We start from the raw sequence: 26,565 nt of genomic DNA on the forward strand, positions 1-26,565 counted from the left end.
ATTATGGCACATAATATTTGTTAAATTTATTTGTTGTCTTAGGGGAGGTGAACTGGAGATCTGAAGAATCAGGAAGGCTTACTTTTCATTTACATACCTTTTTATAATTCTTGTGGTTCTTTGTTATGGCAGTCCCTGGAAACTAATACACCCGGGTACAACTTTTTAAAACTTTTTATTTGGACATAATAATAGACTCACAGGAAGTTGTAAAAATAATACAGAGCGGTCCCACATATCCTTCACCCATTTTCCCCCAATGGTTACCAGATGCTTTTAGACCAAAAAATAGAAAAAAATAGAATATGAGATGTTTTTAATTCTTGCATTTGTACTTTTTTAAGTAGTTTATTTTTCAACTTTTCTGTCTTGTTTCTAATTTAAAAGACTATGAGATATATCCCCTCTTTTTTTGGATTTCCTTCCCATTTAGGTCACCACAGAGCATTGAGTAGAGTTCCTTGAGCTATATACAGTAGGTTCTCATTAGTTATCTATTTTATACATAGTATCAATAGTGTATGTATGTCAATCCCAATCTCCCAATTCATCCCACCCCCCCACTTCATCCCTTGGTGTCCATACGTTTGTTCTCTACGTCTGTGTCTCTATTTCTGCTTTGCAAATAAGATCATCTATACCATTTTTCTAGATTCCACATATAAACGTTAATATATGATATTTGTTTTTCTCTTTCTGACTTACTTCACTCTTTATGACAGTCTCTGGCTCCATCCACATCTCTACAAATGACCCAATTTCATTCCTTTTTATGGCTGAATAATATTCCATTGTATATATATATCACATCTTCTTTATCCATTCCTCTGTCGATGGACATTATATGTATACATATAGCTGATTCACTTTGCTGTACAGTAGAAACTAACACAACATTGTAAAGCAACTACAATAAAAATTAATTTAAAAAATAAAATTAGAAAAATAAATAAATAGCACTTACAGGAACAAAAGGCATTGAAGCTTAAAAAAACAAACAAACAAAACAAAAAACAGACTATGAGAGATTTCAAGCATGCCATTTGAAGCTACCATGTCCCTAAAATAGCACATGCAGATATAAATAACCTTTATTCTCAGTAAATGGAAAATATGACTTAATATGATTCCACAGAATTTTGAATAGATGAATTCAACATACAGGTGTTGAGGCTTGTTTTTTAGCCTAATTTGCATAATTTTTCTCATTTTTTTGTTTCTCATTTAGTTGATGTAGTTTAGCATCAGTATTCTTTAGGTTTTCTGTCATTAGCCATTCATTATGGGCATTAATTAAACAATGTACATATCACTAAGAATACATATATTTTAAGCTGTATAATGGTGAAACTATCATGAAAGCTAAAGGTTTGAGGTTGTGATAAACAAATTGAAGCCAGATATTTAGAAGGGCTGCAATAAAAAGAATCTTAGCATTTAAATGAGTTTAGAAGCACTGAAATCCAGGAATCAGCAGATCAACATTATACTATCTATCTCGAAAAGAAATGAAAGAAGGTGTGTGGAGAAACAGCACTCTCATTTGTCTGCAGAAAAAAAAAATTGGAAGAACCTCAGTGAAGATCAATTCAACAATACAAACCAAAATTACAAATGAACATAACTCTTTTGTCCAGCAATTCAGCTTCTAGGACATATATATGGATACACTTGCACATGTATGAAATGACATATGTAACGATTACTTACTGCAGCATAATTTGTAAGAGTAAATATGTGGAAACCAGCTAAGTGTCCACCAATGAGGGGTAAATTATGGTATATCCATCATCTAAAAAAAAAAAAAAGATGAGAAAGCTTTTTATGCATTTGTATGGAAAGATATCCGAAATAGATTACTAAGTGAAAGACAAGCAAGGTGAACAGGTATATACTGTAATACTAATTAAATAAAAGTAAGAGACATAATATACACCCACATATATTATTTATTTTGTATTTACCCTATTAACCTTTTATTGAAGTATAACATATATATATATACAGAAAAGTGCACATTGTGTAACCTCAAAGAATTTTCATAACTGAACATACCCATGTAACTGGCACCAAGAGTCTAGGTCCTAGATCAAGAAACAGAACATTTCTGTCACCCCAGAGGCCTCATCATGTCCCTTCTAGTCACTATGACCACCCTACAAGAGTAGACATTATCCTGATTTCTAAAAGCATAGGCTAGTTTTGCTTATTTTTGTACTTAATAGGAATTGACTCATAAAATGTATACTCTTCTGTGTCTAGCTTTTTCATCCAGTATTGTATTTGTGCAATTCATCAATATTGTACACTGCTCAATATCATTGCTGTTTAGTATTCCACTGTGTAAATGGGCCACAAATCATTTACCCATTCTACTATTTATGGATATTTGGGTAATTTCCAGTTTGAAGCTATTATAAATAGCACTACTATGAACTTTCTAGTATATGCATATGCATGTCCATATACCTAGGCAAGGAATTGCTGAGGATCTGCATATCTGCAATTTTAATAGTACTGCCATACAGTTTGTAAAATTGATTGTACCAACTGACACTCCCACCAGCAATGTACAAGAGTTCCAATTGTTACAAAACCTCACCCACACTTGCAATATTCTGTCTTTTTAATTTTAGTTATTCTTGTATTTGGGTAGTGATATTGCACTGTGGTTTTAACTTGTAGTTCTCTAATGACTGATGATGTCGAGCACCTTTTCACATTCATTTGCTATTTGCTATTTAGATATACCCTTGTGTGAAGTATCTAGGTCTTTTGCCTAATTTTCTATTGAATTATCTGTCTGTTACACTTTTAAATTTTGAACCATGTGAATATTAATTTTTTAAAATTTAAAAGTAATGTAATTAAAAATTTAAATAGGGGTTTCCCTGGTGGCGCAGTGGTTGAGAATCTGCCTGCCAATGCAGGGGACACAGGTTTGAGCCCTGGTCTGGGAGGATCCCACATGCCGCGGAGCAACTGGGCCCGTGAGCCACAACTACTGAGCCTGCCGTCTGGAGCCTGTGCTCCGCAACAAGAGAGGCCATGATGGTGAGAGGCCCGCGCACCGTGATGAGGAGTGGCCCCCGTTTGCCGCAACCAGAGAAAGCCCTCACACAGAAACGAGGACCCAATATAGCCAAAAATAAATATAAAAATAAATTTTAAAAATATATAAATAAATTTTATAGCATTCTATGCTGCATGTTCTCTCCTTCTGGAATTATAATATACTAGTATTTCAGAAGCTCTAAAAAGTCTTAAAGTTTTCACCACCACAGAACAGTTGGAGAAACGCTGTTTCCATTCTTGTCTAATTTTTAGTTTTCATGGAATTAATAATTGCTTCCTTTTTTCACTTGCTTATATTTTTTAAGTTCTCTCTCGAATTTTATCATGTATTTCTTTAGATCTATCAAACATCTATCAATATAACTACCCAAATACTCAAAATTAGTAATCTAAATAAATTCAGTTACACTAACCAGTCTTCCTTCTTGGAGTCTGCCATCTTCCTTCTCCAGTAAAAACGATTGCTCTCTAATTCTGCCACATATCTTTCACCCTGGCATTTCCCTTCACATTCTCCTGGTCCTTTTTTCTGGATCCCATGTCTTTCTCTTTCTTGTCTTGCTCTCATGTTTTGTTGGAGCACATCCTCTAGTAACTTTCCCTAAAAAAAAAAAAAAAAAAAAAGGTGGATGGATGGATGGAAAATAAATGTTTTCATCCTTGTATATGTGAAAATGTTTTTATTCTACTCTTATACCTGATGGATAGTTTGACTATAGGATTCTAGGTTGGAAGTTATTGTCTTACAAAACTTGAAATTTCACGGTAGTGTTTTAGCATAAAAGTGTTATTGTTGAGAAACCCAATGCCATTCTAATTCCCATCCGTTTATTCCTGCTTCTTCCCTCTGAAAACTTTTAGAATCTTCTCTTTGTTCTTAGTGTTCTGATCTTTTTAATGGTGTGCTTTAACATAGGTCCTTTTTCATTCACTGTGGGTAGCTGGTGGGCCCTTTCAATATGAAGATCTTTGTCTTTTGGTCCTGGCAAAAATTCTTGAATTATTATTTTGATCATTTCCTCCCTTCTTAATTTTTGTTCACTTTCTCTAGAATTCTTAGTTTGTAAACTGACTGGATGAATGAATGAATGGGAAAAGTTTTCTGAGCACTTTTTGTAGCAAAAAGCTTATTAAGGAATGAACCACAGATTATCAGACCATATCTTTAAAGCTAAGTATTTTATTTTAAATTATCAAATTTTAAAACACACTCTTAAATTACAGCTTCCATTTATTGTAAAATGTAAAACTGCTACTCTCATTTCAGGCAATACAAAAATACAGGAAGCACTGATTTTCTGTAGGCAGAAATCCCTGATTGAAGTCAGGCATTCCCTATTACTTTTGCTTTAGAATTCATTAAATGCCTAGCATGGACTTGGTCTTGTGTATAATATTTGCACCACACTTCGCAAAATAGTCATTTCAGGTGTAGAAAAGTGTTTGTTTAAGCTAAAAAGACCTTTGCAGTCTTTTTTGGTTGGCATTAAACACCGCATTCTTCCCAGATCTATAAGAAAGAAATGTTTGCAGTCTTACCTGGAATCAAGGGAGGGACTCTCTCAAGGTTACTTTTCAATCTCTGTCTATAATTATGGACGTCAGGAGAGAAAAAAAAAAAAGTCAGAAAAATACGTCCCTAGTAGAGAAGCACTCAACAGGAACTAAACATCTTAACTTTTAGACAGGATTAAACTCTGACAGGGCTTATCAGCCACCCCCACACGACTAAAGTAGTTGGAAGTGAGGTTAGATTGGAGTCCAGATAAGCAAGTGAATCTACACCCATACCTGACTCACCGGGCTGAGAAGTGCGGAGCCCTAGTAAGTCACGACCGCACTCCCTCAAAGGGCTTTCCGCGCAGGCGCGGAGTCAGGAAACGGCAGCTGCCACACCCACCCCGCTACCTCCGGTGTTTGGCGACTCCCGGAAGACGCGCCGATGGGACCAGAGGAGATTCCTCCTGGATGGGAGGGTCCGCTGACTGGGTGTGAGGCTGCGGAGAGGAAATTTCCCCAAAAGAAAACCTTTCCAACCTAGCGGGTTGGGGGGAGAGAAGACAAATTGAGCGCCCCTGGCTCACTTCCCCACTCCCAAGCCCCCGCCCGAGCTCCGCCGGTGTGGCACACGTCGTCTGGGCACCACAAAGCGGAGATCTCGGGCCTCAGGCCGAGGCGGGAGCCTTGCTGGGAGGATCGTGGGCCAGGGGCCCTCATCCACGCCTCGGCATCCGCTGCTGACGTCGCCTGAGAAGTCTTGGGAGGGAGGAGCTCCGACAGGCAGGCTCGGGTGGCTGGCAGTGCCTGGGAGGGCCAGGTCGGAGAGAGGAAGCTCCTCCCCTGTGCGCCCCGCCGCCGCAGAGTTGACCCGTCTCTAGAAGAGAAGAGTCCGCTCCTGCTCCGGGTAAGCAGCGGCTTGGCGTGGGCTGCGCGGGGAATGGACAACCTCGTGACCTAGTGTCCCGCAGCCTGTAGGGCCTGCCGACCCGGCTTGCGCAAGGGGTGGAGCCGCGGGAGCGGCGGGCACTTCCGGAATCGACCGGCTTGCCTGAGTGCCCGCGCCACCCGCTACCATGAACGAGGAGGCCATCTGCAGCGCCCTGCCCACCATCCCGTACCACAAGCTCGCTGACTTGCGCTACCTGAGCCGCGGCGCGTCCGGCACCGTGTCTTCTGCCCGCCACGCAGACTGGCGCGTTCAGGTGGCCGTGAAACACCTGCACATTCACACCCCGCTGCTCGACAGGTAGGGCGCCCCGGCGGCTCCACCGCGGAGCCCCGAAATCTGCGTCCCCCACCCCACTGGCTCTAACCCCGGGCAAGCGGGCTCTGAAGCCCAAACGACGGTGACCACTTGGGATCGGCCGCACACCTCGTCACCTCTAGGCAGCCGTTCAACGCTTGGGCTAACATGGTGGGGAGAGCAGGCTTCTCTAGAGATGCAGCAATCACGCTTCTTTTCACTGCCCTCTCCTTTTTTTCTTACTCCTGGGCCTCCTTTCTCCAGACACCAAAAATCAGCAATCACAGCCCAACTCTAAACGTCCTCTTTATTGAAATTGGGTTTTTGTTTGCTTTGTTTTTCCCTTTTTTTTTTTTTTTTTCTGAAGTCGAATTCTAGGGCTGCACTGCCCAACAGGTAGCTCTTAGCCACAGGTGGCTATTACTTTTTTTTAAAGTGGCTATTAGAAAATTTCAAATTGTATATGTGGTTCACATATTTTTATTGAACAGCACTGCTCTAGAGTCTGGGACGTTTTGGTTTGGGCTTTTTGTTGTTTTTGGTTTACACATGTAGGCATGAAAGTTTAGATATCAAACTCAATTTAGTTTCTCCTCTTACCGTCACAGGGAAGGAAACCTGTCTCTAGAGGAAACTTGTATTATTTTTGCTAACAATAAACTGAAATCAGAAAGCTGTTAAATGACCAAAAATTTTGAATGTCTCTCCCATCCTGGAACAATTTTAGTGCAATGTCCAGATTTCAAGGGAAGGGTAGATTAGTTCCTGTTTCCAGAGAAACCTTTCAACCATATATATTAATCAGTGAGTCTAGTCACTAGTCTTGTGTATTTTCCTTCCAATAGGAATTTAACTAGGCCCTGCATTCAATTCTTAGTGAGTTAACATCCACGATTGCAACATTCTCCTCTCCTCCCCCTATATCTAAAGTGAAATATGTCATGCTAGATGCCTGATTAACCAGAGGCTGTCAGTATCCAACAGCAGATAAATTCCTCAGCTTCAGCCCTGCTAATGTTATTGACTTTCATCTGCCTGTGGCTTTTATTTGCTCTCTTGCTATCAGGCTTGGATGGGCTAGATCTCACAGTAAGTTTGAGACACCTCTAGAAATTGTTCCCGCTTTTAGTGTACCATAATCCTGATTTCGTGATATACAGGGTATATTTACCCTGGGTCTTGAATTTTGTGGAGCAATTACTGGGAAATTATGTGTATGTGTATGTAGTCAACTTTGAAGGGTGGTGGTTGATTAGAGAGGGTAGATGTATTTTAGAATCAACTATTAAAATATATGGAAATCTAGCACTGATGGACTCATTAGGTATTTTAAAGGAGATTGATCCTCCTATTTTGGATGCTGCTTCTCAAGATTTTAATTTATCTAAGTTTTGTGCCATTTGGGGCCAAGAAATGAAGAGAGTTCCCTTTCGTGCTCATTAACAATTTCATAATCTAAAATTCTTCACTAAATCGGGTAGGAAATTAATTCTGCTGTCAAAGAAGCCATAAGGACCAGTGCAACACTCTGGCATTACTGCATCACATTTTTTCTTCCACTTGTTACCTAGAATGTTAACATTAGCAGTATTTATGTAGTCTGAGCATAGGACTGGGCTATGCAGTTGACTCACAGGGTGTCTTATGTCCTCACTTACAAAGTGGGAATAACAGATGCATGTACTTCTTGGGCTCTGGTGTGGATAATGTTTGCATTGTTCTTTGGGATCACAAAAGAAAAATAAGTTTATGTGCTGTAACATGTTCTTATTTTAGTGATTGGTGAATTATTCTCTGTAACCTGACTTCTGCCCAGTGAGTGGACCTTCCCGAACAATCTCCCAACTCCTTATGGTAGATGAGTCTGATAGGTTTTTCAAATACCTTGTGTAAACAGTGTAACTGTTTTGTAACTGAAATTTGCTATGGGTAATTTTGGTAATATGTCTATAAAAGCTGTTTTACATTTTTATTTTTTAAAATATAAAAACCTATTTTTAAACTGTTTTGGCTTTTTCTGTTTTCCCACTCATTCTTCCTGAAATCTGACTTCAAGAATTTTCCTTCTCTGATTAAGCAGTGAGTGGAAAAAACAAAGGCTTTAGAGTCCCACAATTGCAATTCAAATCTGATTCCAAATCCGCCACTTACTGTTGGCATGACCATTAGAAATTATTAATTTATGTGAGCCTTAGTGCTCTCATATATAAGGAAGGGATAATGAAACCAACTGTAGTAGAGAGGCCGACACATAATAGGATCACAAGAGAAGGAAGAATACATCATACTCTTAATGGGAGGAAGAATTAGTATATTAAGTATCACTAAGATATCCCCTAGCATGCCCTCTCTATAATTCTTTCTCCGAGTATCCAGGGACCTTCCCGGCAAAGGTGCCACTCAATAACTGTCTTGTTGACCTACATTTCATGAGGTAAATACAGACCTGTTTCAGCTTAGGAAATATAAATTTAATTAAAGCAGGTCTCACAAATTGGTATAATTGGTTGCCTCACAGTTGGGATATTAAGTGGCTAAAGAGCAGGGAGAAGAAGAGAAACTCTTTATGCATTCTTGTAATTCTTGTATTTTGAAACATGTAAGTATATTACCTATTCAAAACATAGATGACTAAGATTTTTTTGCTTTATTTTGCTTATTGTTTGTTTTTAAAGGAGGCTTCATAGTCTGGTCTGGAATGTCTGTTGCTTTTCTTATTTCAGCAGCCATTCATCAAGAGCTTGGGTGGTTTAAGCACCAACTAATCATCATCACTTACCTAATAAGCTTCTCCTAGAGACAATTCTCTTTCTATTACTGCTGCTACCAATACCAAATCATCCATGGTAAAAATTGATGACAAATCCAGTTCCCTTCATATATATATGTACACACACACATACGTACACACACACATACATACACACACATATACACATATATATATATGTATATACCTCCCTTAGTCAATCAGGTCAGTCAGTCAGCCACCAGAGCCTGGGTATTCTATTCAGCTAGTGTTTTTCTTTCTATTTCCCCTGCAACCTTTATAGTTTCAGACTCTCATTGCTTCACATCTTAACTAGTATTATAATCTTCTAACACCTGGCTTTCAAACTCTACCTCCTTCTGCTGATCCTACACCTTGCTGCCAAGTTAATCATCCTAAAAGTTTGTTCCACTCATGTCATTCCTGTGCTCAATAACCTGTAGTCACAACTCAGTGACTACCAAATAAAGTGTAAACACTCTCACCTGGCTTTAAGGCTCTGCGATGAGGCGCTACCCTACCCTATTCACCTTCACTCCCTTTACACACGCTGTTACACATCCTGATTCATATTAAACAATTTGCCATTTTCCAGATATAGCCTGTACTTTAACTTCCTTGAATTCATTTGATACACATCTATTAGACAAATTCTGTGTGCCAGGTACTGTTCCAGATCCTGGGGATACACAGATGAAAAAGAAAGGCAAAATCTCTCCCATCTTGGAGAGGGACCACATATCTTGGATGCCCTTTTTCCAATGGTTGAAATTCTATCCATCCTTAAAGTACTGTTGACATCTCTCTCTAAAGGCTGTAGCAACTCCCTTAGCCCAAATTTACTAGTTCTCTGAGCTCCCTATATTTATTTATTTATTTATTTGCTTGCTTGTTTGCTTGCTTATTTACTTGTTTTTGATGGCACTTATCATATTCTGCCTTATATTTTAAGTATTTGGTTTGCTTTTCTTATTTGCTTTTCTTATTTTTTAACTTTATTGAGGAATAATTGACAAATATAATCATATATATTTAAAGTACAACACATGATTATTTGCTATACATATACATCATCATGGAATAATTACCAATATCAATATAATTAACACATCCAAAGACATACAAATGACCAATAGGTATATGAAAAGGTGCTCAACATCACTAATCATTGGAAAAGTGTAAATCAAGACCACAGTGAGTACTTATTTTTCTTAAAAAGATTTCTGGACAGTTTGAGGTCACAGACTATGTGTTTTGTTTTTTGTTTTTTTTAAACTTAATAGTCTCCATAATGCTGAGCACAGTTCTTTATTCATAATAAATGTTCAATATTTATTTGTTTTATGAATGAAAAATCAAATGAACCTGGGATCCAGAGTTAGCCCAGGGATCCATTATAAGCATTTACCTGTTCTCAGTGTCCTTTTCCTGTGTTCCAGTATGTAATTTCTAAGCATTATTGACCCTATGCAACTATTATCATCTAGTCATTAAAATCTACAACATTTAAGTGTTTTAGTATTCAGGATATTTAGAAAATTTTTACATGGTATGCAACCATAAAATTTAATATAACAGTCTAATCAAATTTGATCATTTTAATACAACATAAACTTAATGTAATTAGTTCAAGCACCTATCATTCTAATATAGATAGACTTTATAAACTTAAACATTGTATTCTTTCCCTTTCCTGAGAAGAGTACAATAATAATCTGTATGTAGCACTTTTTTCTGTCAGTGGCTTATACAGGTATTTTGGTCTCTAAACAGACCTATGGAATATATAGGGTAGATATTATCCCTACTTTAAACACGAAGAAACTGAGAGAAGCTACATAATTTACATGAGGTCAAAAGCTAATGAATGAAAAAATCCAGGATTAATTAATATTTATGGGCATGATTGTATATTTTTCATTACTTTGAAATAATTATACATTTTCTTTCTTTAGTGAAAGAAATGATGTCTTAAGAGAAGCTGAAATTTTACACAAAGCTAGATTTAGTTACATTCTTCCAATTTTGGGAATTTGCAATGAGCCTGAATTTTTGGGAATAGTTACTGAATACATGCCAAATGGGTCATTAAATGAACTCCTACATAGGGTAAGTATTATACATTTTCAGTGGTTATAATTCTGTTATTCAACCTATATAGTGCTTTGGTTTTACAAATGATCAGATTATTTGGGGATATATAGATGAATCAAAATAAGAATAATGAAAAACGTCACCATTTATGGCTTCTTTTGTGTTGTTAAGAATACTGTGGGGGGCTTCCCTGGTGGCGCAGTGGTTGAGAATCTGCCTGCCAATGCAGGGTACACGGGTTCGAGCCCTGGTCTGGGAGGATCCCACATGCCGCGGAGCAGCTCAGCCCGTGAGCCACGGCTGCTGAGCCTGCGCATCTGGAGCCTGTGCTCCGCAACGGGAGAGGCTGCGACAGTGAGAGGCCCGCGCACCGCGATGAAGGGTGGCCCCCACTTGCTGCAACTGGAGGGAGCCCTCGCACAGAAACGAAGACCCAACACAGCCAAAAATTAAAAAAAAAAAAAAAAAAAAAAAGAATACTGTGGAGTCAGACCCTGCATTCTAAGTGACCTAGATTATTTTGCTTAGGTTACTGTTCCTGAGGTTTGCACTGAATTCTAATATCCACATGTATATATATGTAGGAGAGGAGCAGGGGAGAGAAAAGATAAACTCTGCACATCATACAATTTATTGTTAGTTTAAGCCAGATTTCATTTTATGTTAAAGACAATTTAGGGTTCAAATTAAATGTTAATAATACCAGTTCATAATGTTCTGAATTAATAGGCCAAATAAATCTGAGTATCAAATATATGAGCTTTTCCAATAATAGACAATGGCATGAGCCATGTACCTTTTTCTCAAGGTATCAGTTATCTGGCTTTAATTGTGAATCCCATCAGTAAACAAATACGGCCGGGGTGGGGGGGTGTCCTCATTCTCAAAATATGTGTATTCATCTATTGTTGTTTGCTTGATCTCATATTACTAAGATTATCTCTAGCCTGCAGTTTCTGTCAAGAAATATTTTTAAAGAACTCGGTCTATTTTGTGAGGGTTGCTTTAGTTAAAACTGAGTAACATAATCTGTAAAATCTAGTCACTGGACACTCCTAAATTCTGATACATCACAGTGTTCTATAAGCAAACAAGGGAGAATGGGTGCCACTGTCACCACTCATGGAGTGACTTCCTCTTTATTTCAGGATACTACACATTCTGTTTGTGACAGGACCATCTGAAACAAGGGCAGAGTAAAGTAACTAGTGTCAGTGTATAAGATTTGTGTAACCAACACAGCAAGTAAGATACAAATACTAATTAAACACAGTTTCCTTTTGTTAAATGAGTATAAGCATAAATTCTAATGTTGTCTTCCCATACCCCAGCACCCCAGTAGATGCTCTGGAACCCAAATTTGGAGCCCATTAGAAATTCTAGAGCCTCCTACAGGGGGATTGCTAACTCCTGGAAGGAATCATAAAATACATAGTGAGCACTCATCTACTTCCTCTCCATGATCAAAAGCTTCCATATAGCACTATACTGCAGAGAGGCCTTGTTACTTCTTTAAACTATATAATTTTCAGAAAAAGTTACCTTTTTAAAGATTAAAAGATTCAGTTACTCAAGGGGATGGGAATCTGTGTATACAAGAGGAATTAATGTTGAACATTTGTGTTTTGTGTTTCTTTTGGTGTCCTGTATTATTAGGTCAGGATTTATCTTGAAGCACCTTCCCCCAACCTCACAAAAGATTGTTGAAAAAAATCAAAATACTATGTAAAGACAAGTATTTTGAGCCATTCCCCTGCCAAGTTAGTTAAGCTGACCCATTTGCAGAAAAATTCTTAAGAACAGTTTTGAGCTCAGTGGAAGCATACTTTTTCATATTATTTAGTAAAATGTACCCAGTGGCATTGTCCCTGATGATTCATTGTTGGATTTTCCCAAATTATCTAATTTTTCTGAGTATGTTCATTCTCCTGGGAAGCTGTATTAACTTTTATGTTCAGAAAACATTTAAGAAAGTTCAGATGACTATCACTTAAAAGTACCAGGAAATATGAAGATGATTTTTGTCTCCTTCACAAAAGCAAAACTCCCAAATGCTAATTTTTCAAGCTGAAATGCAAGTAAATATATGATTTTAAATTATGAAGTATTAGTGCTTAGTAAATAAATATGGTCATAATTTTAATTGATGCAGTGGTTATCATAAGTATGGTTTTATATTAATAGGAAATTTAAAATATAAGTTTTGAATGGAAACAAATTGTGTGTGTGTGTGTGTACACATTCATGGGCACAAGTTATTTGATAGAAGCCATAGAATGGGAAGATGGGTATGAGTATAAATATATGTCTGGGTATTATACAGATAAAAAATAATTTAAAACTGTCTCAACTGAAGAAAGACCCCATACCATGTAGTTGCATTACCAGTATAAACTAAAAGGAAATATCAGTACTGTAAAGTCATTATTTTCTCTAAAAATTGAGGAAAGTAAGATACAAGGATGTTAAATAACGTCAAATTGATACTGTATAACAAAATGAGTACTTTTTGCCCTGAATTTAGTTATACCAGATATTTAGTTTAATACTATATTTCCTCATGGAATATTTCATTTTCTAAGTGGAAATAAATTTGGCCACTAATTTTAGCTTTGTTTCTTTCCATATATATGAAGAAAAATGAATATCCTGATGTTCCTTGGCCATTAAGATTTCGTATTCTGCAAGAAATTGCACTAGGTGTAAATTACCTGCACAATATGAATCCTCCTCTACTTCATCATGACCTGAAGACTCAGAATATCTTATTGGATAATGAATTTCATGTTAAGGTAGTTACTTTTTTTAAAAAAAAGCTTGTCTGCATCCTTGTGTTTAATAGTTTTAAAGACTTTTTAGTTATTTCTTCTACCTTGCCAATTTAATATCTCTGCCTTTTCCATAGCCCCTAATTCAGTGCCACTTCTTCCTGCTGCAGTGAGTTAGTTATTCCTAGACTACAGACATTGGTAAAATTATGGTTCAAAATATAGTCATTATGTTCTTAACTTAAATTGTCAAGTAGACCTTTGTTAACTTTTTATTTTGAAATTATTATAGATTCATAGATGGTTGCAAAGATAATACAAAGAAGTCCCATGTACCCTTCGCCCAGTTTCTGCCAGTGGTTACATCACATATAATTATAGTACTATTTCAAGACCAGGAATTTGGCATTGGTACAATGCATGTATATAGTTCTGTATCACTTTAACATGTGTAAATTTGTGTAACCACCACAGCAAACAAGATATAGCAGTACTCTATCACAAGAAAGATAACACTTATGCTACCCCTTTATAGTCATACCTTCTCCCCTCTGTCATACCTAACTACTGTCAACCACTAACCTGTCTTCCATCTCTATAATTTTGTCATTTTGAGAATACTATATGAATGGAATCATACAGTGCGTGATATTGTGAGATTGCTTTGTTCACTTAGCATAATGCCTTTGAGATCCATTTAAGTTGTTGCTTGTGTCAATAGTTGGTTTCTTTTTCATTGGTGAATAGTATTCCATGGTATGGGTGTACAAAAGTTGTTTAACCGTTCACCTATTGAGAGATATTTTGGTTATTTTTAGTCTTTGGCAATTACAATAAAGCTCCTATGAACAGTCCTGTGCAACTTTTTGAACAAACATAAGTTTTCATTCCTCCTAGATGAATGCCCAAGAGTGTAACTGCTTGGTCATATGGTAAACATATGTTTAGCTTTTTAAGAAACTACGTAGCTACTTTCCACAGTGGCTGTACCGTTGTATATTCCACCAGCAATGTATGAAAGACCCAGCTTTTCTGCACCCTCACCAGCATTTGGTTTTATCATAGTTTTCTATTCTAGCATTCTAATAGATGTATAGTGATATATCACCATGGTCTTAATTTTCATTTTCCTATAATGTTGAATATTGTTATTTATTTATTTGCCATCTCTATATCCTTTTCAGTGAAACATCTCTTCATATCTTAAGACCATTTTCTACTTGGATTCTTTGCTTTTTTACTATTGGGTTTTAAGAGTTCTGTATATTTTTTAGATATAAGTCCTTCATCAGATATGTAGTTTGCAAAAATTTTCTGCCAATCCAAAGTTTGTTCTTTTCATCCTTTTAACAGGGTCTTTAACAGAGCAAAAGTTGCAATTTTTTTCTTTTATGATCATGCTTTTGCTGTCATGTCTAAGCACTCTTCACCAAGCCACAGGTATTGCAGATTTACTTCTATGTTATCTTCTAAAAGTTCCATAGATTTATATTTTACATTTAAATCTGTGATCTGTGATCTATTTTGAATTAATTTTTTGCATAAAGCATAAGATTTAGATACCTAAAGGCACCAGAGGAGTAGTGATTTCAGTTACCCTATATGTAACTGATGACAGCAAATAAAAAGTAGTTGCTGAGAAATTAATACTAAATGTAACTCACTTTATTTTTGCATAGTATTTTGCTACACTTCTTCAAATAATATACATAATTGAAGATTATTATAAGTATCCAAAAATGTTCAAATAAGTAATAAGGAAGTTGGAACAATAGAAAAATAAATATAAAAAGTGTGAGAAAAGTTAAGTGAAAAAATAAACCTTTATTGAAGGCACTTCCTCTCCCTAGAATAAAATGGAAGGAAAAGGAAGAGAGAAGCAAGCTGCTGCCTCAATATTGCTTTAAAAAAAGAGGCAAATCTATTATATCAGTTACAGAACCATACAAGTAGAAGTGACTTATTCTAGTCCCCTGATCAGCTGGTCCCCTGAATCCTCACTACAACAATCACTCATCTCCCAAGGGAGTTACCCTGTGACAGCAGAGTCTTTAAGATCCATAACTGAATGACTGTGACATTTTTTTGTATGGTCAGTCAAAACTCCTTCTCTGTTGCTTCCACTCAGCGGTCCTAGTGATAAAGTGAGTTCAAAGTCCAATTTTATTTCCACCTGACAGCCCTTCTGAGATTTGAAGTTAGCTATAATCCCCCTACTTCTCACATACACTTCTCCCTTATACACATCTTTAGTTTATTCAACCAATTTCCTTATTACATAGGTTTTAATCCCAGGTGCTATCTAGATGCATCTGTGTTTAAATCTCTCTTAAATTTTGATCCTCAGAACTAAACAAAGTACCCATATTACCTAACACAAGTTTGTGTGGCCAACACATAGTGAGGTCAAACAAACCAAAATGTCAGAGTTTGGAGCAGAGAAAGGTTTATTGCAGGGCCAAGCAAGGAGAAGAGGTAGCTCGTGCTGAAAAAACCCTAACTACCCAAAGGGTTTCAGCAAAGCATTTTTAAAGGCAAGGTGAGGAAGGGGCACACCTTGGGTATGTGGTCAGCTCTTGCACAAATTCTCTGGTTGGTTGATGATGGTCAATCCTTAGGTGCTAGAAGGTCTGGGGGTTACATGCCCATGATCATCAAGTAGTTAATTTCTTCCATTTGGTGGTGGTTTTAGCATCTGAAAAACTCAGGAAATATGCATCGGATACTATTATCTAGGTAGTTTAGAAAGGAGCTAAAGCAGAAGATATGGGGTTGGGGGGGAGGTCTATCCCAGGAAGGCCTCATAGGGTCCTGCTCAGTTACACCCTTGATGTGGTGTGATAAATGTAGAATGGTCCTTAAGTACTTTACTTCGTATTCATAGTTCCTTACTAATTCGTCTTTTGGGGGGCAGTCCTATAACAACATTCAAATTGGGCTCAGTGTCAACAAAAAGCACTGAGAGGTTTTCTTTCTTTTTTTTTTAATGTATTGTTACTTAAGTCATGTCTCCTTGTCATGTACTTTATAGAATATTTTCTGGACATCATCAAAGTTTATCTTGTTAGATTTGGGTGATAACTTCAGCTCTTAAGACCTTTTTGAATGTTTTTTCTGTAGTCCAAGGATTTTTAACTTTGTCCTCCAGCTTTGTGTCATCTTCAAATTTAATTAGCTGCTTTTTTGTATCTTCAAGTCGTGATTAACTATTAAGCAGTACAGAGCTCAAATCAGAGCTACACAACATGGTCTGAAAACCTCCCTTCAGGTCAATATCAATCCTTTTATTAATTAGGACTTTTGGAGAATAAGCATTCATTTTGTTTGGAATACTCCTAAAAGAGCTGTTATACAGCCCATATTTCTCCATTTTTTTCCATTAGAATATTACAAAAGTCCTTGCTTGACTGCTTTCCCAGGTGTCCTTGTTACCGAGTCCAAGTTCATACTGCTCACTGCAGGACAGGGCCAGTAAATCAACAGATGAGGTGTTGGGGCAAGGAATAGCAGCTTTATTCAGAAAGCCGGTAGACCAAGAAGATGGTGGACTAGTGTCCCAAAGAACCACCTTACCCAAGGTAGAATTCAGGCTTTTGTTTTTATACTAAAAGGGGAGAGGGTGTGGTTGGTTGTTGCAAATTTCTTGGAATCTTTTGTTCTTGCAGCAGTCCATGTATGTCAGGTCTTGATGTTCCTGTAAACCTCCAACAAGACAAATGTAATTGTCTGTTCTGTAACTTTTTATCTCTGTATGAATAGAAAAGTGTTATACCCTTAAAGGTCAGAGCCTTGAGAATGGGCTGTCTTGTATATTTCAGGCTATAGGCAACATTCTTAACTTGTAGCAAAAGCAATAGAATACAAAGGTTAAAGTAAAAGAAACAGATCCAATATGGAGTCAGATTTATTCTTCCTTGTTACATACTCATGACTTACTCCCTTTCCTTTTCTTCCTCATTATCAGAGTGGCTTTCCCTGACAACCCACCTAGTTCCTCTGTATCCTCATACCTTGATTAATGCTTCTCCGTAGTATTTTTCACCATCTTACAAAACATTTTTTATTAATGTGTTTATTGACCATCTCCCCCAATTATAATATAATAAGCTTCACAAAGACTAAAATTTAGTCTGTTTTATTCACTGCCACCTGCTTAGCATATGCCATATAGAAGCATTCAATAAGTAGTTGTTGAATGAACAAATGAATGAATTCCAGATCTTCTACATATACCCAATAGGCCTGATAATTTAATAGTCAAGGATATTATTAAAGTACCTCAGAATGTTTTATAATATACAAACTGTTTTAACGTTTACTCTTTGACAGTAGTACTACTGGCAAAAAAGGAAATGAAGTCTGTCATTCCTTTATTAAGTGTTTGTGGAGCAACAGTGTTGTGCTAGATACCCCAAGTACTTGGGATATGTCACATGAGGTCTGAAATTGATCACTGGGCTGATATAATTTTTCATTAGTTCTTTCTGGCTCTTTTATCAATTAGTCATAAAGTAACCCTTTCATTAAATTTTCTAAATTTTTAAACCTGGGATTAAGGATAGTCTCTGCCAATATATAGATTTGCAAAATCAATATTATTTTCCCTTTTTAAAAATCAGAATGACATTTGCTTTTCTCGTATCCTGTAATACCTCCATCACCATGGAGGTATTTGCGAGTATTCTAACTAAACCTGAAATACATATAAAATGACCTGAGATTTGTACTTTATAAACTTTTCAACCTCCTTGGACTTTATTTTCTTCATCTCAGTCCAGAAACTATTCTTGATAGAGAAAACAGAAGCAAAGTAATAGGTGATGATGATCCCTGCTTTCTCTTTTTCATTTATCAGTAGGGTACCCATGGTCTTTCTTTGAAATAAATAGAATTTAAAATAGTTTGGCTTTGTGTGTATTTTTAACTTTTATTAGCTTTAGCACATACAAAACTGTGACCTTTCTAATACTATTCTTATAAATTATGACACTCTTTTATATGCATCCTGTGTGTCTCTACTTTTTATTTTATAAATGTTCCTTAAAAGTCAAAGTTTAGGGGCTTCCCTGGTGGCGCAGTGGTTGAGAATCTGCCTGCCAATGCAGGGGACACGGGTTCGAGCCCTGGTTTGGGAAGATTCCACATGCCGCAGAACAGCTGGGCCCGTAAGCCACAATTACTGAGCCTGCGCGTCTGGAGCCTGTGCTCCGCAACAAGAGAGGCCGCGATAGTGAGAGGCCCGCGCACCGCGATGAAGAGTGGCCCCCGCTTGCCGCAACTAGAGGGAGCGCTCGCACAGAAACGAAGACCCAACACAGCCATAAATAAATAAATAAATTAATTAATAAAAATTAAAAAAAAAAGACTACAGGGCTTGTTGATGGATGGGGAGTGAAAGAAAGGGAGTCAAGGATACTTCAAGTTTAAAAAAAAAAAAAAAGTCAAAGTTTATCAGTGACTCATGAAAAAGTAACAGTTACCTGATCTACCTATCTTCTTGGAAGGGCCTTTAGATGAAGTGCAAAAAATCTTTTAAAATACTTAATGAAATTAAATGGAAACACACCTTGCTACAGTTTTTTGAAGTAAATTTTTATACTGGAATGCTAACCAGAAACATAGTATCTAAAAGAAAAACATTTACTACCAATTAAGATCAACCAGGACTTTTCTACTTTAAAAAGAATACATTCAATTTGTTTATCTGCTGGTCAGTATCAATTAGTGCACCTTAAATACAAATGAACCTGTGGTAGGCTTATTTGAAATAAATATTTATATGTACCATGTTTGATTTCTCAACTGTTCTGTCCGTCATGTGTGGAAACCAGAATACTTAGAAGTTATTCCTCATAGCTTCTTACTGATAACTTTATAATTTTACAGACATGGATAGTATTATGTAAATGAAAATAGGTATTCCGGTAGGGTAATAAGATTATGGATGATTTTTATGAATAGTGTGTTTTAATTTCCTCTAGTTTTTTAATCTTTTTTTAAATTGAAGTATAGTTGATTTACAATATTGTGTTAGTTTCAGGTGTACAGCAAAGTGATTCAGTTTTATATATTTTTCAGATTATTTTCCTTTATAGGTTATTTTGAGATACTAAATAGAGTTTCCTGTGCTAATACAGTAAATTCTTGTTGCTTTTATCATCTTTTTTAACTAAAAAGAACCTTTACCTTTGAAATGCATGTTAAGATCTTGTATAGAATAGAAAAGTTCCTATTCTCTGTCTTCATTGCTGAATGATATCAGGACCCTCAAGAAATCATGGAACTTATATTCCTCTCATCATATTCTTCACTTTTTTTTCTTCTCTGGAAGATCCAGATTTAATGAATCGTGTCTTTGGTATATGGTGTTTGTAATAGAGAAGGGGGAGAAATATGGTTCCATGTGAAAGCCAAACTAAATTAGCTGATAAAGGGAATTCTGATTCAGTTTTCTAGGTGAGATTTGAAAACATAGATGAAGACTTTAGGTGAAGTAAAAGGAGCACATAAGGAAGCAAGCTCAGAATACATTTTCTCCAGCACTGTATTCAAACCAGTATTTAGCCCAGTAGTTTGCAATTTGTGGGTCAGGTATAAGATGGACCACATCCCAATTTTTTTTTTTAACATTTCTCACTGTGGCACAGAAATAAACTTTGCTTCTCATAGTAATGCTTATTATCCTAGAAGATGTGCAGCTGAAGTACTGTTTTTGCTTTTAGAGAATGAGTGGGAGGAATAAGAGTTTGTAGTGGCAAGTAGAAGTAGGATATACGGTTCCCCAGTCTTAATACCACCTCAAAGTGTATTAAAGACCCTGAAACAATGTACTGTGCTTGTTGGTATTGTATGAATAAGAGCAATCTTTAGAGGTTTATTCCCATGTACAAAACATTAATAATACTAATACACAGGGGTCATTTACTATGTGTCAGATACTGTTCTGAGTGCTTCACTTAGAATAACTAGTTTAATTTTCTCAGTACAACCCTGTGTTATGTTATTATCCCCAGTTTAAAGATGGGTAATCTGAGGCACAGAGAAATTAGAAAACTTGTCCAAGGTTGCACAGCTAATTAAGGGGTAGAAATGGAATGTAAATCTAAGTAATCAAGGCTCTAGAACCCATGTTCCAGAACACATATTATATTGCCTTTAGAAATCAATCCAACTTATCTTCATGTAGTGGCACCATGTTTCCTCTTGGTTTTTTCTAATTTTTTTTCTTAGACTTACCCTTTTATTATGATAATGTATGAAAGATTCATATAGGCTACCCCCTCCCTTTTTGGAGTGGGGCCATAATTTTTTTTTAATCTCAAATTCATCTAAACACTAAATAAAGTATTTCTTCTCTTAAAGCTAGTAAACATTTTAAGAGTTAAATGATTGAACCACAAATGGTGTGCTGGATGGAGCTCATTCCACTCTGTTGACTCCTAAATTGTGCCGTGTAAAGGTCTAAGTGATTTAAATTAAATGTCTTCAAAGTTTTCCTATACTCTTTTGTTCACTAAATATTGTTTCTGTTCTTATATTTTTGTCTCCCTTTTAAAAAAAAAACATTGGAACGTTTTAGATACTTAGTTATACGATATTGTGTATTGATAGTATCTGCACAAAATTTACAAGTGAAGTAAAACTGTAAAGGACATATCAAAAATACAGAATGTTTGTCACTGATAATGCTTTAGGCACTCCTTGTCATGGACATAAATATGTTTTATATGCTAACTATACTATTGTCAACAGGTATTCTTTTAGTGGTAGGCATAAATCATATAATAATGAGTTATACTATATTGGAATTTTACTTATTTCAAAATTTAAGGATACTATTTTTAGCACATTATAAATAAGAACACATAAACCTGAGTTGTAAACAATACCCAGTGACAATCATATTAGATATGAGTAGTTTAGCAGTTCTGTGAGGTATAGGTAAATTTTGAAAGCACATGATATAAAGCTACTTGTCACAAAAAGTGAAGTGTATATACTCGTTCAGAATAAAAGGCAAAAATACTCCTTTTTAATTTTTCAAAACTTAGTCTCTTTTAAAATTTGTAATATTATGCTGAACTTCAAGTCAGTTTATATTGCTTTTAGAGTTGTTGGTTTCAGCACTATGGAATCCAATTTGTTAAGAAACTAATAGACTATTATAGAAATAAAATATTAATATATATAGCATTTACTCTGGTCTCATGTTTAAATATAATAAATATAAACAAAAACAATCAATTCTTGAATTTTTTTAAAGAGAAAATTTAAAAATTCAATTACTCTTTTCCCTTCCAGATTGCAGATTTTGGTTTATCAAAATGGCGCATGATGTCCCTCTCACAATCACGAAATAGTAAATCTGCACCAGAAGGAGGGACAATTATCTATATGCCACCTGAAAACTATGAACCTGGACAAAAATCAAGGGCTACTATCAAGCATGATATATATAGGTACAGCATGTTACTTTTGCTCAGAGTTAACCTTGTCTAAAAAACAAGATTAATCAATCAGAATTTTGAAGCTACATTTTAAAAGTATGATTTTTATGCTTCTCTCATAAGTGTGGTGAAAATAAATTAGAGACAGTGGTTAATGTTTTTCAGATTAAAGATGCCTTGCTTTGGGAGTTCCCTAGTGGCCTAGTGGTTAGGATTTCAGTTTTCACTGCCGTGGCCCAGGTTCAATCCCTGGTCAGGGAACTGAGATCCCACAAGCTGTGTGGTACGGCCAAAAAAAAATAAAAAATTAAAAATATGAAAATAAAGATGCCTTGCTTTTTTTAAAAAAAAAATATTTATTTACTTATTTATTTGGTTGCGGCAGTGGGCTCCTTAGTTGCGGCACATGGGCTCCTTGGTTGCAGCATGAGGGCTCCTTAGTTGCAGAATGCATGTGGGATCTGGTTCTCTGACCAGGGATCAAACTCGGACCCCCTGCATTGGGAGCACGGAGTCTTAACCACTGCGCCACCAGGGAAGTCCCGATGCCTTGCCTTAAGCTACTTTTACATCCTTAAAAATTATTAAAGCATATCTTATTGTCCTACCAATTTATAATATTCAAGGGTTTTTATCATATGTGACCTTGATGGGGGAGGGAAACAGTGCAATTAACATTTAACACTACCAAAAGAGACAGTACTTACACCAGAAAAAGAGTCAATAGAATAGGGCTACATGAGACAGCCTTTTTTATTGCTCTTTATTTTGTGTGAATAATAGAATCATGTAATTAAAGGGCATAGCTTATCTAGGTGTTAAAGAATCATCCACAAGTTATCCTTGCCTATAACTTCAAGTTTTTATTACAGTAATTTCCTGATTTTTCAAATTGAATTAATTCCCTTTCAAAACAAAACTGTATATGAATATTCATCATCTTGGTTCTATACAGTGATTCTTTAAGCAGCATTTCACTACATTATTACTTTAAAAAATGGTATCTCCACAGTCAGCTTTTAAAATCAGTACCATTTTAGTTTATTATGAATAGTTTATAAAGTACTATATGTATATTTTTATCTTAAACAGCTATGCAGTTATCACATGGGAAGTCTTATCTAGAAAACAGCCTTTTGAAGGTAAGTGTACTTTGACTTCCTTATTCTAGGTGACATCATATTGGTAAGTCATACTCAGAACTATCTGAATAAAGACCACTTATTTTAAATCTGCCTAACAGTCATTTTGTGGAAAACACACTAGAAAAACAACAATTTATCAATGTGAATCCACTGTATGTTGGAAAGTACTGGATTAAGGATCAGAAAAATGTAGATTCTTCTTGTTCTGATAGTAATTAACTCTATTATAAGCCACTGAATCTCTTAAGTCCTCATTTTTTTTCATCTGCAAAGTAAGAATTTTGAATTCTTATTTCTAAGATTCATTCCAACTATAAAATCGTTTGTATGAAAATTTAACTAGTGCTTCTTCCAAAGACCAGCAAACACTGAAGAATACTTTTCAAATTTTCTGATAATAGTGTCTCTTTCTTTACTTTGAGGTTCATTTAGGTCAGTTTGCTGTGTAACAACCTCAAAATCTCAGTAGTTTACAAACTAAACATTTATTTTTCATTCACATTCGGTTATTAGTTGCTGTGGCCCTTCTTGGCTCTGCTAGGTTCTGCTCAGCTTTGCTGAGCTCTGTTTTACTCTACTCTCTTCATACTCCATTGGCCAAATCAAATCGCATGGCCAAGCCCAGAATTAAAGAGGTGAAGATATAAACTCCTCCCATGAGAGGCAGCAAGTCTGGCAATAGCTGGGATATAAATATTCCTTTGACAGAAAGGGAAGTAACGAATTATTCCTAAGATTTTAAGATTCCCTCATGCTCATTTGGTTGGCTTTAGAATGTATTTAATATATTAAACCATAATATATTTCTAATGAATGAAATATATTTGTTTTGACAGAAGTCACCAATCCTTTGCAGATTATGTATAGTGTGTCACAAGGACATCGACCTGACACTAATGAAGAAAGTTTGCCATTTGATATACCTCATCGAGCACTTATGATCTCTCTAATAGAAAGTGGATGGGCGCAAAATCCAGATGAAAGACCGTCTTTCTTAAGTTAGTGTACAGTTTTAATCTGGACCTTTTGAATTACAAAAATAACAAATATGCTATAAATAAAATATTCCTTGAACAACTATACAAGTTAGATGACAAGCTCAAAGTTTTTTTTAATTCAAAGTTGTTTTTATTTTATGAGATGAGCTTGAAGTGGTAAAGAGAGGCTGTTGACTATCATCATAAAAAGGTTAGAAATTTATTCCAAGTACAATGGAAAGCCATTAAAGTGAGTTTTTCAGGGAAATAACATGATTAAATTTAAGTTTAGGAGATATCACTCGCTGCTATGTATAAAATTGATTGGAGAAGGGCAAGAGTAGAATTTCCAGACCAATCCTGGAGATCGAAAAATCAGATAGAATTAAGATTTATTTCAGAGGTAGAATGAATCATCACCTAAATGTAAACATAGAAGAAAATCTTCATGATCTTGGGTTAAGCAAAGAGCTCTTATATATGACATCAGAAACAAGATCTGTTAAAAAAATTCTTTGATAATTGAACTTCAAAAAAATTGAAAAATTTTACACTTCAAAAGATGCTATAGAAAATGAAAAGACAAGCTGTAGACTGGGAATCTTCTTTCCAACTAAAAAAAAAACAAATATATTTTCCATTCAAAACTTATGTCTAGTGCTCATCAGCATTGTATTTTAAAAAAATCAAAAGTTGCTCTAATAATGGATTAACATTTTATCTCTTATCTCCCAGAGCCATGTAATAGGGTGTGTGTGTGTGTATGTATGTGTATATATATGTATACATATGTATGTATGTATTGGCTTGGCCAAAAAGTTTGTTTGGGTTCTTCTATAAGATCTTACAAAAACCTGAACGAACTTTTTGGCTATCCCAATATATATCTCCTTTGTCCCCAGTGCCACTTCCAAACTGTAATTTCTTCTCCATTCCCTAAAGACTCCAGCTCTTCTGAAGATCATGCCATTAGGCAGTACTTCTCTACAAACTTCCTGGTTTTTCCCTATTGTTCATTGCAGAACAGTGGCTTTTGGCTTACTGACTTCTACATCCTGCATTGCTCAGTGCTGCTGAATATTTGAGAGGAACGCTCTGCGGATCTCTGGAGTTCTCTCTCTGTGTACCTCTCCTCTCCTCTTTGGTGCTTTGTCCTATAAACTCTATCTGCCTCCGTCTACCCTAACTCCCAGCCCTGTCTCTTCAACTCTGAGCTTCCACTGGGCCCCACCTTACTTCCCTACCCTGTAGTATAGCTGGAAACTCTCCCAAGGCAGTAAGCTTGGGTAGTCAGGCTGTCATAAGGCTGACCTGCGTTGTTTCCTATCACTTAGAGATCACTGTCCTTTGTTGCCTGATATCTAGTGTCTTGAAAACCACTGTTTCATGCATTTTATCTGGCTAATGGTTGTTTAAGGCAGGAGGGTGAATTGGTCCTTGTTGCTTCATCTTGGCCAGAAATGGAATTCATTGTTTTCTTTTTAAATTAATGGCTAAAACTGGGCACTAAACACTACTTAGCAATTCTGTTATGTTCCTCAAATACATCTACTATTCCATTCTCATAGATCACCTGTTCTTAAGTTGTGGTGCAGGGACCTCTGGAGGTGGGGTTGGTTCCTGAGACTTATAAGGGGTTCATAAAATCAAAACTTTTCAAAATAATAAATATTAAGGTATTATCTTCCCTTTTTACTCTCATCCTCTGGAAAAATCTTTCCAGAGACTAAATTAAGTTTGATGATATCATTGCTCCAACAGATAATGGAATGTGTTTTCATATACTCTGATGTGTTAAAATTTTGTTTTAATCTAATGTAGTAAATACCAATAGATATGATCAACATATACAAAAGCTCTTAATAATTTTGAAGAGTTCTGAGACCCAAAAGTTTGAGAATTACAGACTTAGATGATCATCTTGTACTACTGTAGGAGATGCGTAAGTCCCATACTTCATGTTTCCAAAGTGAAGATGAAATTCCATTTCAATCCCCAGAAGGAAAGCATGGGAGGAACATTTCTAGGTCCTATCTGCCCCTCAGCACTCCTCATTTGTTAGTTTTAGAGAAAAAGAAAGCACACTTATCTAGTCCCTTCTCAGTTTTCTCCTCCTTTTAGAAGTAAGCTTGTCTAAAGAATGCACATTTTGTGCTTCCCCATATGGAAGCAGGTGAGGCCTGTAGCTGAGTGAGTAAAACTGTCAACTGAAGGGACAAAGTATTACTAAGCTCATATGCTACAGATCTAAAAAGGGACATATTCCAATTAGCTTTATCAGTAATAAAGGTGATATTTTGATCATCATCTATCATTATTGTGTGGCCTTTCTTAATAGATTCTGAACTTAGGAAGAGAAGACAGGGGTAATGCATATTGTACCTTATCTTCCCTTCTTAAACCTCCTACACTCTATGTTCTGTATTTCTTTTGAGCATTGAGAAAGTAGAAACCATGAGAGAGCACTCCCTCATAGTTCCACTACCAGATCTATAAACTTAGTTGTACTTGACCTGTCTTTCCTGCTTTATCTCTTTTACAGTGGG

The 26,565-nt window shown here is 36.1% G+C and overlaps 1 protein-coding gene across 2 annotated transcripts in view; it reads left to right on the forward strand.

Moving 5' to 3' along the window:
- The first annotated feature begins 5,501 nt into the window (after window positions 1-5,501).
- RIPK2 (receptor interacting serine/threonine kinase 2) overlaps window positions 5,502-26,565 on the forward strand; it is a 30,251-nt gene continuing 9,187 nt past the window's right edge. The window contains exons 1-6 of one of the 2 annotated variants that reach the window (XM_068525530.1): window positions 5,502-5,821; window positions 10,544-10,697; window positions 13,319-13,474; window positions 21,752-21,909; window positions 22,990-23,039; window positions 23,879-24,040. In XM_068525530.1, the coding sequence (XP_068381631.1) occupies window positions 5,649-5,821; window positions 10,544-10,697; window positions 13,319-13,474; window positions 21,752-21,909; window positions 22,990-23,039; window positions 23,879-24,040 (853 nt within the window). In that variant the 5' untranslated portion in view covers window positions 5,502-5,648. The remainder of the gene's footprint in view (window positions 5,822-10,543; window positions 10,698-13,318; window positions 13,475-21,751; window positions 21,910-22,989; window positions 23,040-23,878; window positions 24,041-26,565) is intronic. The other variant, XM_068525531.1, reaches the window with a different exon arrangement.

The sequence above is a fragment of the Eschrichtius robustus genome, chromosome 17 (genome assembly GCF_028021215.1).
Source record: "Eschrichtius robustus isolate mEscRob2 chromosome 17, mEscRob2.pri, whole genome shotgun sequence".
Taxonomy (NCBI): domain Eukaryota; kingdom Metazoa; phylum Chordata; class Mammalia; order Artiodactyla; family Eschrichtiidae; genus Eschrichtius; species Eschrichtius robustus.